At 35.9% G+C, this 18,347-nt stretch overlaps 1 protein-coding gene across 1 annotated transcript in view; it reads right to left on the bottom strand.

Moving 5' to 3' along the window:
* Positions 1–18,347, bottom strand: part of ADAM10 (ADAM metallopeptidase domain 10) — a 134,668-nt gene that overhangs the window by 93,384 nt on the left and 22,937 nt on the right. The window contains exon 2 of the mRNA XM_027067365.2: positions 8,194–8,344. Within this exon, the coding sequence (XP_026923166.1) occupies positions 8,194–8,344 (151 nt within the window). The remainder of the gene's footprint in view (positions 1–8,193; positions 8,345–18,347) is intronic.

Genomic DNA, 18,347 nt, shown 5'->3' with positions numbered 1-18,347 from the left:
GGCATCTGTTCTGTTTGTGCTCCCTGGATTCTTACTTCTGCTTCTCAAAGTATGCTTGTTTGTCTACAGAGTTAAAAGTGTCCTATCCGAGCTTTCTGCTACCCCACTAATGCTATGACAAAGATAAAATACAGACACGCCCAGACTAATAACCCAAATCTAGTCAGGATCCATAAAAAGGAATATTTGTATCTTTTACAGATTACTTAGGCTTTATTCTTGATACCCTCATATTTTAGGAGTAGGGAGAATTTATGTTGCAAACTGCAAAAGAAAATGTCAAATGTCTGACCATTTGTTTTAAACAGTTTGTGAACATATTACTAAGGCTATAGGAAGAATTATGTTGTCACAATCAGAAAAAAAGGAAACTTGTGAGTTTTCCAAAACATTTTACAGCACTTAAAAAAAATCCAGTATCTTTTTACATTATATACAAATCACATATTAGATAGAAACAATTTTTGATTTATTATGTACCCAAATAATTAAACACAATGGCACAAAAAATAACTTACATGTTTTTATTTTTTTTAATTTAGTTACTTGAGTGTTACTAATATATAGAATTTTAAAGCAGGAAAGGGCCGAAACATTATCACATCTAAAATTCAAGGTTTTACTGAGAGAACCGAGGCTCATAAGAAATCTCTAGATAACCCACGTTAACTTAGAAGAGAACTCCACTCAGTCTCTGAATGATCACAATACTCCTTTCTCTACCTAGTTTATGACTGTTTCAATATATTTATCCTTCCTATAAAATCACAAGTTTCTTTACTAAGTGATGTTCCACTCAAATGTAAAGTTGGTAGATTTGAACCATCAAATTTATGAAAGGCAATAAAGTTAGCAAAGTGGTGAGAAGACCAGAAAATAAAGACACCTGCCTATAATTTGGAAAATAAGATATAAAGCAGGAAATGGCTCAAAAATATATACACACAACAAGAAAAAAAACATGATTCAATATAACAATATACACATACTTCCTACCAAAAAGATCAACTGTATTATATCGGAGTTCTCAGATATTCTTTCAACTTATTTTTTTTAAATACCACTATGAAGCAGTATTTCAGAAAATTTATAGAAATTCTATTAAGAAATAGGAATAGTAGTTGGGGTACCTGGGTGGCTCGGTTGAGCATCCAACTCTTGGTTTCAGCTCAGGTCATGATCTCACGGTTCATCAGTCTGAGCCCCAGAACAGGCTCTGCGTAGCCTGCTCAGGATTCTTCTCTCCCTCTCTCTCTCTCTGCCCCTACCCTGCTCACACTCTCTCTCTCTCAAAATAAATAAATAAACTTTAAAAACAGAAAAGGAATAGTGGAATGATCCCTTATGCTTCTCTTCAATGACAGTTGTAACAAAAGGCATAAATTTAAAAATATTAGTTCACATTGGAATCTCACTGTGAGCTATACTAAAAATAACTACTAAATAATCTTGCAGTGAGTTTTTCTCAGGCTATACTAATACTCTTGGATAAGTCCAAGAGATAATTATTTTTCCTAAATGTTCATCTATACCAATATAGGACTATAATAATATTTCAGTAATTACATAAAACCCAAACTTGAACAATATAAAATATACATTTTATTAAAGTCACATAAGTCACATAAGCAAAATTCCTAATGAAACTGCAATACATTGGTAATGTAAAAGCCTAAAACACAAGACAAATGAAGCCAGGGATGGTAGGATACAACATGTCATTTCCTAGTATCAAAGAAGAATAAGGAAAGGGAATAACAAAGACAGTCCCTGGCACATCACATGCTTTCACATAAACATGAGGCCTGACAAAAAACATATCTTCCACAAGTATTTTAAAAATCCTGCATCCCACAATATAATAAATCTGCCTACCACTTACCGATTAGAAACAACTGCTTAAAAGGATGAGATATTTTAGGCTACACAATATTTAAGCTGAAAATCGATTTCTAATATCTTAGCATACTTTATTATCCATCAAATTCAAAATGCAGGGGCACCTGGGTGGCTCAGTTGGTTGAGCATCTCTTCATTTTGGCTCAGGTCAAATGGGATCAAGCCCCACGTTGGGCTCCACACTGAGTATGGAGCCTGCTTAAGATTTTCTCTCTCCCCTTTGTCCGTCTCCCTGCTTGCACTGTTTCTCTCTCTAAAATAAAATTTTTAAAAAGTACTTTCAATATTTAAAAAAATTAAGTACACAATAAGCAGCTGATACTTATTTTACTTTACCTTTTCTGATTAAACTCTCTGGTAAGGGACAGACCTTAACATAAATATTAGTTACATATCTCCCTGTCAGCATTTTATGCTTGTAAATGTTGTACTCCGTTCATAATGTTTCATTCATTCATTCAGTATAACTTAAATGACCAACACCTATAGAAAAAAGGTGAATATAACTCAGGCTTTGCCCTTCAAGTTTGCAGGAACAAAGGACATAAGGATGTAAACAAAGTTATAATAAAATGTAATAAATGCTGTAATTGATATACTTATTGCTAAGTGAGCTTAGAGGAAGAAGCAATGCTCTGGGTACACATCACTCAGGCATCCCATTTATCAGAATTTATCCAAGTAAAGCAATTTCTGAAATTGAGAAAACTGATTCCTAATTTCTAAGCAAAGCTAAGAGGTATCTTTTACCCTAGCATCTATTATCAAAATATTTTAATACTCTAATCAATATTACAGAAGTATGTTTCAAAATACTTACATTTCCTTAACAATCTTTCCTATAGCACTGTCTACATGCTCACATGACTTTTTATTTTATTTGTACTTTAGCGAGAGAGAGAGTGTGTGTGTGTGTGAGTGGGGGAGAGGGGCAGAGGGAAAGAGAGAAAAAGAATCTCAAGCAGGCTCCATGCTCAGTCAACATGAAGCCTGGCATGGTGCTCAGTCTTAGGACCACAAGATCATGACCTGAGCCGAAATCAAGAGTCAGACCCTCAACCAAACCACACAGGCTTTGCCAGTCACCCAGCCACCTTCAAAATTTTGCTTTTTTTTTTTTTTTTAAAGTAGGCTCCATGCCCAGCATAGAGCCCAATGCAGGGCTTGAACTCATGACCCTGAAATGATCAAGACCTGAGTTGAGGGTCGCCTGGGTGGCTTAGTTAAGTAAGCATCTGACTTTGGCACAGATCACGATCTCACAGTATGTGGGTTCGAGCCCAACATCAGGTTCTGTGACAACAGCACAGGGCTTGGTTGGGATTCTCTCTCTCTCTGCCCCTCCCTGACTCGTGCTTTCTCTTTCAAATAAATAAATAAACTTAAAAAAAAAAAGAAAGTGGGAATGCAAGCTGGTGAAGCCACTCTGGAAAACAGTATGGAGGTTCCTCAAAAAACTAAAAATAGAACTACCCTACGACCCAGCAATTGCACTATTAGGCATTTATCCACAGGATATAGGTGTGCTATTTCAAAAGGACACATGCACCCCCATGTTTATAGCAGCCCTATCGACAATAGCCAAAGTATGGAAAGAGTCCAAATGTCCACTGATGGATGAACGGATAAAGAAGGAGTGGTGTGTGTGTGTATGTATACATATATATATATGTATGCGTGTGTGTATGTATACATATATATATGTGTGTGTGTATACATATATATATGTATATATATATATATATATGTATACATACACACACACACACACACACACACACACACAATGGAGTATTACTCAGCAATCAAAAAGAATGAAATCTTGCCATTTGCAACTACGTGGATGGAACTGGAGGGTATTATGCTAAGTGAAATTAGTCAGAGAAAGACAAAAATCATATGACTTCACTCATATGAGGACTTTGAGACAAAACAGATGAACATAAGGGAAGGGAAACAAAAATAATATAAAAACAGGGAGGGGGACAAAACAGAAAAGACTCATAAATATGGAGAACTGAGGGTTGCTAGAGGGGGTGTGGGAGGGGGGATGGGCTAAATGGGTAAGGGGCACTAAGGAATCTACTCCTGAAATCATTATTGCACTATAGGCTAACTAATTTAGATGCAAATTTTAAAAAATAAAACAAGTTAAAAACAAAAAAAGAAAGGAAGAAAGGAAGAAAGGAAGAAAGAAAGAAAGAACGAACGAACCTGAGCTAAGATTAAGAGTCGGATACTTATATGACTGAGCCACCCAGGCAATCCATATTTTCAAACAACTTCAAACTTTATTTCAAGAGCACTAGTTTTTCATGGAATTCTTTTTTTTTTAAGTTTATTTATTTATTTTGAGAGAGAGCATGCACATGCAAGCAGGAGACAGGCAGACAGAGAGGGACAGAGAGAATCCCAAGCAGGCTCTGCACTGTCAGTGCAGAGCTCAACACAGGGCTTGAAACCACAAACCGTGAGATCATAACTCGAGCCAAAATCAAGAGTCAGAGGCTTAAATGACTGAGGCACCCAGGTGTGCCATTCACGGAATTCCTAAGAATGGACTTCAGGCTTAAAAAATCTCAACATTTCTTCATTTAACATTAATATCTGTAAATCTGGTATGTGATACACCCTTTCTGATTTAGGAAACTTGGAAGCCAGGTTGAAAAAAGTTTGCTCATGCACTTAAGCATAAAACAAACAGCACAAAGAATGACTTTAATACACACACACAAACACACACACACACACACACACACACACACACACACACACACAGACTGTGCTAGTACTCAGAGATGCAAGTCATCTAAGCAGAACCCTTTTCTGGTATTTTCCTCTTTTCTAAGTTAACTACACAGTATTTATTATATTCTGTAATTTTTAAATCACAGCAATGTGATTCTACGGGATTAAACTGAACCATATAATCAGAAGAAACAAACTCTACTTGATTATGTTTTAAAAGATGGAAAAATAGATAACAGGTCTAGCCACAATGCACAAGAGCAGCACACATTTTACAGACTGGACTACTAGGTATAGCCCAAAGTCACCCCAAAACCATATTCAAAACAAAACTGGGTCTTCTAATCAACACACTATTTTATCATAATCACTTCTCATTTGTATTATAAATTGTTATTAACCAAATAACCCATAATTTGTGTATCAATACAAGTCCTGTTTAAGGGGGTCGTAGAGTACCAAAACTAACTTTTTGTATATGGTGGAGGGGGAGAGACTTAGCAGGAAATCTATAACTATACCACCCAGGTCATTTCATAGACCTTTGCAAGGAAAGAGAGAAATAAAACGATCAGATCATCACATTTTTAACTAATGTATGTTACAACATAATTAAAATGACCACATTTTAGGGCACAAATTGAGACAGCATCAACATACAAGTATGATAATTGAAAGAGTAAAATACAATACCTCAATTTGGATCTACTCTAGAAAAAGTAGTGTATGTATGTGTGTGTATGTGTGTGTGTGTGTGTGTGTGTGTGTGTGTATATATATATATGGTTGATTAAACAGATTTCTGTTAAAAGTACTTAAGATGACCACTTATACACAGCATGAGATCTCCTGGCTGCAGGCCCTTTGTTGAGAGCTTCAGGTCTCATTTGTATCATTTGAATATCTATAGTATTTTATCTATAAAGCACCATATCACATTTTCCTCCTATGAAATGACTTGCACACATCTTACAGCCCCTGTTAGATCTATGTTTGATTTATGTTTCTACCACCCACAGCCTAAACTAGGTAACTTTTAACTAGCAGTCAATAAATAAGTTTATGGATGACTAAACAGCATGCACTCACATGTTCGCTCTCTCTCACACATGCATAAACACAACAAAAAAGGAGGAGTGGGGGAGAGCTAGGAATTTAGCTTTGCCACAAGCTCAACATGAATTATGTCATAGATCAAATAAAAATCTAATGATGTAATAGAAATGTGGTATCCAAACCAAAAGCAGCTAGAATCTCGACTTTTCCTTTCGGTAGTTACACTGTATTTGGAATATAATATTAAATTTATTTTGGGGTGGTCACTAAAAACTTAGGAAGGCTGAAAGATTGCTATTATTTCATGATACTGATAAAAAATGGGTAATTAAAAAATATCTGAAGTAAAGGGTCATAAAAATTTACATAAATTGCTGTCAGTAATATTCTTACCTTAAAAAAAAGACCCTAAATGTATCTTCTTACCTCCTTCAAATCAAAGCAAGAGATTTTATAACTTAAAAGTACTTTTTTCTACAATGATCATTACATTTTAATATGCAAAATAAGTTAATTTAATATTTATTTACATGTGCAAAACACTTTAAGTTACATAGTATTTATTATATGATTAGTAATTAATAATTTTATATCTGATTAAAAATAATTATTCATCCATTAATATCTTTCTTAAGCATCTGTACATCTGATCACACTTTTAATTTTTTTTTAACATTTATTTATTTTTGAGACAGAGAGAGACAGAGCATGAACGTGGGAGGATCAGAGAGAGAGGGAGACACAGAATCCCAAACAGGCTCCAGGCTCTGAGCTGTCAGCACAGAGCCCGAAGCGGGGCTTGAACTCACGAGTGGTGAGATCAGGACCTGAGCCAAAGTCGGACGCTTAACCGACCAAGCCACCCAGGCGCCCTAAGCATCTGTACATCTGTACTTAAGCATAAGTACAAAAAATAAACATTACTAAACAGTAGCCAGGATGCCTCCCTGTGAGGAACAAAAAAGTTATAGAAAAATAAACAAATATACTCATAAAAAGGAAGACAGAACAAATCAAATACCAGTGGTACAGATGAGCAATTTAAAAGTTCTGAGGAAGGTGTAGGTAAATTTTTAAAGAAGTAGAACTTGAACTGTACATTAAAAGATGATCAAGATTTAAGATAAATGACTCCGAAAACAAACTGCTCATGGTATATTCAGCAACCAGATGATCATTCTGGGTGAAAAGGACGCTTATATTGGGAAACGGAACAAAGTTTACAAAAACAGACTAGAATTAATTTACAGAGAATCGTGAAAGCCAAGTTAAAAATTTGGCTTACAATCATTAATTGAGGACTTTAGAAAAATCAGCTGACATGAAAAAGTAAGCATTTAAGGAACAGTCATCTTGTAGCAGTCCATAGGATAGCTTTAATGATAAATGGAAAGGAAGCTGGGAAACCTATTAGGAGGTGAACAATAAATCAGGGTTGTATCAATAGGAAAAACACAAAAGGAATAGATTTACCAATTACAGCAAGCAAGACAAAGTCTAATAGAGAATACTCCAAGATTTTGTATCTAACCAAAGATTTTGTACCCCTAAACAACAGAAAGAAAAAAGTACAAGGTCTGAGTCAGTCAGATCTGGCCCAAATCTATGCTGTGTAATTTTAAATTTTTTTTTTTTTAACGTTCATTCATTTTTGAGAGACAGAGAGAGACAGACTGTGAGTGGGGGACAGGTAGATAGAGAGGGAGACACAAAATCTGAAGCAGGCTCCAGGCTCTGAACTGTCAGCACAGAGCCCAACATGGGGCTCGAACGCACGAACAGCGAGATCATGACCTGAGCTGATGCGACGACACTTAACTGACTGTGCCACTCAGGCGCCCCTATGCTGTGTAACTTTAAAGAAATAATTTAACTTCTCTGAGCCTTAGTTTCCTCAGATATAAATAGATATTTACTTTGGGTTTTGAGAAGATTAAAAAAGAAAATGCATATAAAGCATATATGCACCTGGGACACCCCAGGCACTAAACAAATGTGATTTCTGCCTTTCTCCCCTGGCTCCCTGTTCTTTATCCCTTAACAATTCTGTCCGAGAAATGAGCAGTACAGTAGGTGATCTGTCTATAAACTGTCATTTTAGAGTTAATAAAATTGAGTTAATGAGAAATTAAATGTATCAATGACATAAAACCAGCTACCTTCACTGTTGGCACCAGAAGACAGATCTATTGACCCATAAAATACATAAAAAGTAGTGGGAAATCAAGACTCTTCTTTAAAGATATATCCTCTACTAAATATACAACAGAAGATTGGCTTCAAAATTTAAAAACATTTAAATTTGACTGTTGCCTTAATATAAAAAGGGCAATCCATTTTAAAAGAAAACATTTTTTTTTAGTATATATACCAAATTCTAGACTAGAATGAGGACCTTTCCATTAGAGAAGGAAAATTAATGATATAAATTTCTTCTTCTAACCAGACTAAATATAAGAAAACTTCAGACACAGCAGTAAGTTTACTCACCTTCCATGGGCATGGAAATTTAGACGTAAAAACTGGTCCTCGTGTGAAATTGCTCTTTTGGCACGCTGGTGTTTTTGGTGTAATGAATCCACATCATAAGATAATCCTTCATAATGTCTAATGTATTTATTTAAAGGATTTCCATATTGACCTATAAAAAATAAACAGTTTGAATTAGTATCATAATGAAGGTCCATTCTAGTCCTAATACGATTCCATGATTATTCAAATATCTATAAATATGTATGAAACAACTGTCTCACTAATGTTAGTACTTTATTTTCACATACATTTTTCTAAAAATTTATTGTAATGGGAATTTCAACCATACACAAAAGTTTGAAAGTTAGCCACAAGTTTGTCTTTGATGTCTTTTATCAGGTTAGGGTAAGTTTTTTATTAATACTTTGTAGATAAAAACTATCAGGGACAGATGCTGACCTGTCACCTGCTCTTTCTACACCTAGTAAGTTGATTCCATGGATTTTTTTAGCTTATTAACGTGACAAAGTTGACTGATTTTTTTTTTATTTTTTTTAATGTTTATTTATTTTTGAGGATAGAGTGTGAGTAGGGGAGGGGCAGAGAGAGAGGGAGACACAGAATCTGAAGCAGGTTCCAGGCTCTGAGCTCTCTGCACAGAGTCCAATGCAGGGCTCGAACTCAAGAACCGTGAGACCATGACCTGAACCGAAGTTGGACCCTTAGTGGAATGAGCCACTCAGGTGCCCCCCAAATTGACTGATTTTCTAATATTAAACCAACCTGCATTACTGAAATAAACCCCACTTGGTTACAATGTACTATGTTTTACAATATTGTGGGATTTGACTTGCTAATATAACTTTGTTTAGAATCTTTGTTATCTGTGTTCATGAGAGACACTGGTCTGAAGTTTTCTATTTTTTGTACTGTCTTTGCCAAGTTTTGATATCAGAGTAAAAGAGGAGTTGGAAAATATTACCTCTTTTTCAACTTTGTGGACACATTCATATAGCACTGGTATTTGTACCTCCTTAAATGTTTGGCAGAATTCAGCAGTAAAGCCATCCTGGCCTAGACTTCTCTTTGTGAAAAGGTTATTAACTATAATTTCAATTTCATATATAAAGAGCTATTCACATTATCTACTTCTTAAATGAGTTTTGCAAGAATTTGTCCATTTCACCTAAGATGTTTAAGTTATGGAAATAAAATTGTCCAAAATTCCCTTATTATGTTTTTACATCTTTTTGAATCTGTAGTGATATTACTTCTCTCATTCCTGATATTGGTAATCTATATCTTGTCTCTTTCATTCCTGATCAGGATAGCTAGAGATTTATTGATTTTATTTATATTTAAAAAAAAAAAAACAACTTTTATTTCCTTTGATTTTCCCTAATTATCTTTGTTTTCTATTTATTGATTTTCCCTTTGGTCTTCATTATTTATTTAATGCTTACTTTGAGTTTAACTACTCTTCTTTTTTGTTGCATAAAGTAATGCCACTGATTTAAGACTTTGCTTCTTCTCTAATCCAGATGTTTAGTACTATAAATGTACCCTTAATACAGCTTTAGCAGCATCCCACAGATTCTGTTATGCTGTTACCATTTTATTCTATTCAGTATACTTTCTAATTTCCATTTTGATCCATGTACTATTTATAAGTCTGTTACTTATTTTCGAATACTAAGGATTTTCTCAATTATCTTTTTGCTATTGACTTCTAATTTACCCCACTACAGCCAGAAAACATGCTTTGTATATCAATACTTTTAAATAGTTATTTTATGACCCAGAATATGATATTTACAATATTTCATGTGCACTTGAAAAGAATGTGTATTCTGCTGTAAATGGTGAGTGTTCCAGGAACGTCAATCTCTGCTCTTCTTGAGTATTCTATAAATTTCAACCAGGTCAAACTGGATGATGGGATTGTTCAAGTCTTTTATATCCTTACTGATTTTTCTACCTACCTGTTCTATTATCAAGAGAGGGGTACTGAAATCTGTCTATGATTGTGATCTTCTGTTTTTCTCCTGCAACTGTTTGCTTTGTTGATTTTTGAAGCTCTGTTATTACATGCATAAATGTTCATGATTATCATGCCTTTTGGATCAATTCATCCTTTATCATTAACAAATGATCTTCAGGGCACCTGGGTGGCTCAGTCAGTTAAGCGTCCGACTTCGGCTCAGATCATATCTCACGGTTTGTGAGTTTGAGCCCTGCATCTGGCTCTATGCTGACAGCTCAGAGCCTGGAGTCTGTTTCAAATTCTGTGTCTCCCTCTCTCTCTGCCCCTCCCCCTGCTCATGCTCTGTCTCTCTGGCTCCCTCAAAAACAAATAAACATTAAAAATTAAAAAAAAAAAACAAAAACAAATGATCTTCTTTATTCTTTGCAATAGTCTATGTCCTAAAATCCACTTTGATATTAAAATGGCCACTTTTTTTTTTTTTGGACTAGCATAGTGTATCTTTTTCCATCCTTTACTTTTAACCTATCTGTATCTTGATATTTAAAGTGAAGTTGTCATAAGCAGCATATAATCGGGTCTTGGTTTTTTTCTTTAAGTGATCTCTATGCCCAACATAGGGCTTGAACTCACAACCCTGAAACCAAGAGTTACATGTTCTACCAAGTGAGCCGGCCAGGCGCCCCTTGGGTCTTGCTTTTTATCCAATCTGATAATCTCTGCCTTTTAATTAGGATGTCTAGATCATTTACATTTAAAGTAGTTACTAATGGGGCACCTGGGTGGCTCAACTGGTTAAGCACTGACTTCAGCTCAGGTCATGATCTCACCGTTCTCGAGTTCAAGGCCCATGTCAGGCTCTGTGCTGACAGCTCAGAAACACAAGCCTGCTTCTGATTCTGTGCCTCCCTCTCTGCCCCTTTCCCACTTGTACTCTGTACCTCTCTCTCAAATATAAATAAAAACATTAAATTTTTTGAAAATAAAAGTTACTAATATGGGTAGATTTAAGTCTATCAATGTTATTTCTATTTGACTCATCTGCACTTTGTTCCTTTTTCTTTCTTTTGTACTATTTTTTATGATTTCATTATCTCTTCATTGGCTTATTAGCAAAACTCTTTGGCTATTTCAGTAGTTGCTTTAAGGTTTATAGTACACCTCATTAACTTATCCCTGCCTACCTTCAAGTGATATTATAACATGTCAGGTGTAAGAACCTAATATTAATATACTTCCATTTCTCTCCTTCTGGCCTTTAGGTTACTGCCATTGTATATTTTACTTATATATATATTATAAACCCCACAATATATTGTTTTTGTTTGGGTTGAAATAATTATTTTATTAAATTTTTGGAAACAGTGAGAGAGCGCTAGCAGGGGAAGGGGAGAGAAAGAGGAAGACACAAAATATGAAGCAGGCTCCAGGCTCCAAGCTGTCAGCACAGAGTCCAACAGAGAGCTCAAACCCATCAACCATGAGATCATGACCTGAGCCAAAGTCAGATGCTTAAATGACTGTGCCATTCAGGTGTCCTGAAATAATTATCTTTTAAGGAGGTTTAAATAACAAGAAAAAAAAAATCTCCTTTAATCATCATTTTCAGGGTTCTTTATTCCTTTATGTGAATCCATATTTCCATCTAGTATCATTTTCCTTCTGGATGACTTCCTCTAATATTTATTCTGCTGGTGAAAAACTCTTCCAGCTTTTGTATGTCTGAAGTCTTTGTCTTCATTTTTGAAAGATATTTCCATGAAGCATAGAATTATAGGCTGACAGGTTCATATATTTTTCTTTAAATACTTTTAAGATGTTGCTCCACCATCTTTTCAATTGTATTCCTTCTGACAAGAAATCTGTCATCCTCATCTTCGCCTCTGAATATAATGTGTCTTTACCCTCCCTAGTTTGTTTTTAAGATTTTCCTCTTTACCACTGATTTTGAATAATTTGATTACCATGTGCTTTGGTTTCTCCATATTTCTTGAGCTTTGTAACAGTGAACTTCTTGGATCTGTGGCTGGACACTTTTTCAACCATTATTTCTTCCAGTTTTGTTGTTGTTGTGTTGTTGTTGAACTCTCTCCATCCTTCTCCAGAAGGATTCCAATTACAAGTATATCAGGTCATTCAAACCCTTCCCACAGTCCACTAGTGGTTTTTCATATTCATTAAAAATTCTTTTATCTCTTTTTATTTTCAATTGTTTCTACTGCTATGTCTTCTAGTTCACTAATATTCTGCAATGTCTAATCTGCTGTTAATGTCATCCAGTGTACTTCCCATTGAAAACAGTATACTTTTCATCTCTATAAGTTAGATTTGTGTTTAATATTTTCTATGTCTCTACTTACATGAAATACAGTAATAACTCTTTTAATGCACTTGTCTGTTAATTCTAACACCTGTGTCACTTCCAGGTTGGTTCCAATTGGTTGCTTATTCTTCTCACTATGGATTATTGTTTTCTTGCTTCAACGTATGCCTTATAATCTTTCACTAAATGGATCCCAGACATTACAAATTTCACTTTATTGGGTGGTAAGCAATTTTTGTATTTTTACAGATATTCTCAGGCTTTGTTGTAAGAGAAAGTACAGTTACTTGGAAACAGTTTGATCCTTTTGGGTCTTGCATTTTTAATTTGTTAGGTGGTTCTGGAGCAGTGCTCACTGTAGGGCTAATTATTCCCAACTAGTGAAGGAAGACTTTTCTGAGTAGTCTACCCGATTGCTCCACAAATTAAGAGTTTTCCCAGTCTGGCCAGTGAGAACAGGCACTATTTGCTGTCTTATGTGAACACAAGGCACTGTTTCTTTCCCTGGACTCAGACAGTTTCTTCACATGTATGCACTGATCAATACTCTGCCAAACACTAGGAGAACCCTTCGCAAATCTCAGGGATTCTCTCTCTATGCAGTGCTCTTCACTCTGATATTCTGTCTGTGAATTCTAGTTACTTTGGTCCTGCTTGAGTCTCAGTTTCATCTTCTCAACTCAGAGAGTTAGCTGGCCTCCACCTAGGTTTCCTCTCATATCACTGCAGATGGAAATTTTCTCAAGATAGAAAGTTGGAACAACCAGACGTCTTGACTCATTTATTTCCCCTCTCTCAGGGATCACTGTCATTTACCATCTGGTGACCAGTCTTAAAAACTGTGGTTTCTCTGCTTTTTTTTTTTTTTTTTTCCTTGGTTTCCTTAGATTTTTCCAGGCAGGGGGATAAATCTGGTCCTGGTTTCTCCATCTTCACCATGAGTGAATCCTTAACAAACCAAAATGTCTTCCTAAAGAAAACTGCCCTCTTTTATAAAACAAAACACCAAGTATGTTTTCAAAAAGAAACTATAATGGTTTCTCTAATGTACTGCATGAAGCCTAAGTGTCCATCACTGAATTTTCTGTACATACAAGTCTGTGACTGGTCATTGTACAGCTAAGGACACAAATTCTTATGTCAAATGATCTGGGTTTAAATGCTGGAGAATGGTTGCAAAACAAGGTAAATATATTTAATACTACTGAACTGTATACTTAGAAATGGTTAAGGTAGTAAATTTTATGGCAAGCATTTTTTTTACTAGAATAAAAAAACTATTCGGTTTAGATCCCATTACCTTTATTTATTAGCTTGTTTCCCTGAGCAAATGCAAGACTCAGCTTCAGTGCCCCATCCTTAAAACCAGACAGAAGTAGGTGTGCCTGGGTGACTCAGTCGGTTAAGCATCCGACTTGACTCAGTTAATGATCTTGCAGTTTGTGAGTTCGACCCCCACGTCAGGCTCTGTGTTGACAGCTCAGAGCCTGGAGCCTGCTTCGGATTCTGTGTCTCCCTCTCTCTCTGCCTGTCACCTGCTCATGCTCTGTCTCTCAAAAATAAATAAACGTTAAAAAAGAATTTTTTTTTTTAACTGGAAAGAAGTAGAATACCTCTCTCTCAAGGCTGTTTGGATTATGATTTAAGCCATGGGTGGCAATTAGGAAAGTGCCTACAATACACTAGGCACAGTAAATAATTCTCCTCCTCCTCCTCCTTCTTTTTCTTCTTGTTCTTCATCATCATCATCACCATCATCTCCTCCCATCTCTTCCTCTACTTCCTCCTCCCACACTTGCCTTTGAGACCTACATACACTAATTGAGGCCATACTGAGGAATAAACACAGAACTGGATTTGCATCCTGACACTTCCTAGCAATGACTGCATGAGCTGGGTAATTTTTTAACTTTTTAAAAATCTTAGGTTTTTTATCTGTAAAATAGAGATAAGGGCTACCCTAAATGCATGTAAACTGCTTAGCACAAAGGCTGGCATTAAAGGATCACTTAATTTAAACTATTATTGAATCACTTCACTGTACTATTGAATGCAGTGTTCTCAAGAGAAATGACAAGAATGGAATCCAAAACTAGAATCCAAAACTATCTTTGCAACTAACAAAGAAAACACAGTGAAGCTAGGGTATAAGAGATGATAAAGCCTACTAGTATGAAATGTTTAAAAATCAAGACTAAATAATGGAATCAAATATTATATTAAACATTTACCATATCCCTTAAAAAATTTTTTAAGTTTATACTTAGGTTTAAAAAAATACCCCACACAAGAGAAAATATCAAGAAGAAATCAAGAATGAGAAAGTTGTAGTATGAGAACTTTTGGGTGGTTTCTTTCATTTTGAAAATCAAATGTAGGATTTCCACTGGATTACTGAATTGTATTTAAGTGGACTGAATAGCCACAGCACAAACTTGGCTTTGCAAAGTTACTGCTTCCACTCCTTTTTCAGCACCAAAAAAGTCAACTTTTTAAGTCACATTTCAGATAAAGTGTTCTGCCATTTCTGATAACTTAAAACAATAACCATGGCTATTTCAGTGACATGTGATAAAAGCTCAATTATTTGCATGGATGGAACACTCCTGAGTTATTAAACAGTCATCTTTCCTCTGTCCCACACACAAAGGAATTTTCTAAGGCAAGATAATGTTTACTTTCATTGGCAAAGGATCTGACTAATGATTTTTCTGGATCTTTATAACAGAGATAAAACACAATTCACAGATTTTAATGGGTCAAATTAAAAATTGCTACCCAGGAAGGGCGCCTGGGTGGCTCAGTAGGTTGAGCGTCTGACTTTAGCTCAGGACATAATCTCACAGTTCAGGGGTTTAGGGCCTGCATTGGGCTCTGAGCTGACAGCTCAGAGTCTGGAGGCTGCTTCAGAGTCTGTGTCTCCCTCTCTCTCTGCCCCTCCTCCCCTGCTCATGCTCTCTCTCTCTCTCTCTCAAAAATAAATAAAAACATTATTTAAAAAAATGCTATCCAGGAACACATGGTTACCAAGTCCATCTTCTTATCATCTTCTAAACAAGACCCATGTTTTTGGGTTAGCTATGCCTAAACACCACTATTTATGATACGATCCCAGTAATAAAAAAAGGAAAAAAAAAACCACTGAAGATAATGTATTGAAACGGTATTATGTAATTTATCTCCCCCCAATACTTAATAAAACAAAGGGGGATCTGTTGGGGAGAAAAAACTTATAAAAAACAGCACACCCTCCCATATTAAAAAAAAAAAATTCTTGGGGCACCTGGGTGCCTCAGTTGGTTAAGTGTCTGACTCTCAATTTCAGCTCATGTCATGATCTCTCAGTCCTGAGATGGATGGCTCCGCACTGGGTGTAGAGCCTGCTTGAGATTCTCTCTCCCTCAGGGCACCTGGATACCTCAATTGGTTAAGTGTCAGACTTCTGCTCAGGTCATGATCTCACAGTGCCGTGAGTTTGTTCGAGCCCCACATCCGGGCTTTCTGCTGTCAGCATAGAGCCTGCTTTGGATCCTCTGTCTCCCTCCCTCTCTGTACCTCCCCTGCTCCTGCTCTCAATGTCTCTCAAAAGTAAATAAACATTAAAAACAAATTCTCTCTCCCTCTCCCTCAGCCACTCCCCTACTCACTACTCACTCTCTCAAAAAAAAAGTTAAAAACAAATTCCTCAAGAACTGAAACCAAGTAAGAAAAGAATATAACCAGTGTGTGAAGTGACCTAATACAGGCTCGTAAGCACCTGATCTCTTCCCAAATCTGTAACCAATGACATTATGTTGGTAGCTTGAAATTAGCCATGGGGGGGGGGGGGGGGGATGATATTTACAGCACTGAAATTAGAAAAGGCTACCAAACAGAGGATTTTTTGTTGTTTGTATTGAAGAGACCCAGTGCACTAATACAACACTGAGAATAATCTAATGGCATAATCTCTCAAACAGGCAGCCAAGGAAACAATATTCTAATGAGAAAGTGGAAAAGCATAATACAGAACTGGATTTGCATTTTGACACTTCCTAGCAATGACTCCTGGGATTCCTGATGCTGTCTGTCCCTAACACTCAGAAGTCATACAATTCACTTTTTTTTTTAATTCCAAAAGAGAACAGAGCCTTGGAATTCTCAAAGAGGTTGTATATAATCATGACCCCATGACTGGAGAAAAGCGGGTAAAACACAAATAATCAGCCCTTCTAACTACGGCTCAGAGACAAGTTATCCACATTATATCACAGCAAAAAGAACAACAGGACAGAGAAAAGCCACACAACCATAAATATCACATTGTCCAAATATACTAGAGCAAAAACAATGAAAGAAACAAAACAAAAAAAAAGTGCAAAATAGTAAGTAATCCAATTAAGAAGTAAACAAAAAACATTTGGAAACAATCCTGGACAAACTAGAATCAGTCCTGGATAATATTTAGAAGATCTTGTTAATTCTCTTCAGTACAACAACACTGTGGTTATACAGAAGAATATTTTGAATTTTTGGAGATATATTTTAAAGTGCTTAGGGGTAAAGTGACATGCATAATTTTCACTGTAGTCTATGCAGGAAAAAAGGAAAAGGACTCAAATTATTAAACCAGTTTCCACTTCTGGCTCTAATGGAGAAAAAGGGACTGAATTTAACCTACCCCCACCGTAAACAATTAGAAAACTAAACAAAACACATAAGAAGATAAGCAAAATGAGATGAGATCTACAACTGGCCCAACTTACTAACTACAAGCAGTGTCCAGGCCAATGTGTGGGGTGGAAGAACACAAACAGCCTGGTGTTCTCACTCAACTGAGGGGCCAAATAACTGAGTTGAGTGAGGCCGGGCATTCAGAATCTGTGGGTTAGAGGGTCAAGGGAAAGTTGAACAGAGAGAGCTCTGAGACCTTGTCCCTTTAAGTGTCTGGTTGAGTACTAATCTGAACACGTGAGAGAATAAACTATGCCAGCCCAGAAAAATGAACCACACACAAAAGAAGTAAGAACAATCTTCAAAGCCAGTAAAGGGCTGAGAAGTGTTCATATTTCCACTATCCAGGGAAAAAAGACCTGCAATATATGGAGCATAGGTATAGCCCTCAAAAAACATCACCTTATTCATGGGGTAAAATTACCCATACACTAAAGGTGTTATGGATCTTACCCTAGCAAAGATTAAAGGCAATATTTCAAAGGATTAAACTGATTCCAAATAGTTGAACTATACACCAAAAAAATCAGACAGTATCTAAAGGAGAGACAAAATCTAAGTAAAAATCAGAATGATTTCAAAAACTACCATGCATGTAAAAAAAAAAAAAAAATCAGGAAAATATAAATATATTTTTCTGCATAACTGGGAAAAAATCAGACAATAGAGACAGAAATTACAGAGATGATGGAATTGGCATACAAAGAGGTTAAAACAGCTATTATAAATATGTTCTATATGTAAAAAGCATACAAGGAAACAAACATGAAGGGGGGGGTTGAAAAGGTAAAAGATTTAACTATAAATCTACAGAACCAAGAAACTCAACAAATCTTAAGCAGAATTAAATATAAAAGAAAACCACACAGAGGCAAATCATAAGCAAATGGCTGAAAACTAGGGATAAAAAAACCCAAAGGAGCTAGAAAAAAAGACATTATATACAGAGGAACAAAAGTATAAATGACAGCATAATTCTACATAAGTCAGAAGATAATGCAGCAACATGTTTATAGTACTATAAGAACAAAAAACTTCTCAACCTAAGATTCTATATCCAGTGAAAATATCTCTCACAAATGAAGGTAAAGTGACACGACCACTTTTTCAGACATCAAACCTGCCAAATTATCACTAGTATACCTACCTGCA

Source organism: Acinonyx jubatus, chromosome B3, assembly GCF_027475565.1.
Source record: "Acinonyx jubatus isolate Ajub_Pintada_27869175 chromosome B3, VMU_Ajub_asm_v1.0, whole genome shotgun sequence".
NCBI classification, from domain to species: domain Eukaryota; kingdom Metazoa; phylum Chordata; class Mammalia; order Carnivora; family Felidae; genus Acinonyx; species Acinonyx jubatus.
The sequence above is the reverse complement of the archived record's forward strand: the minus strand, read 5'-3'. Positions and strand labels throughout refer to the sequence as shown.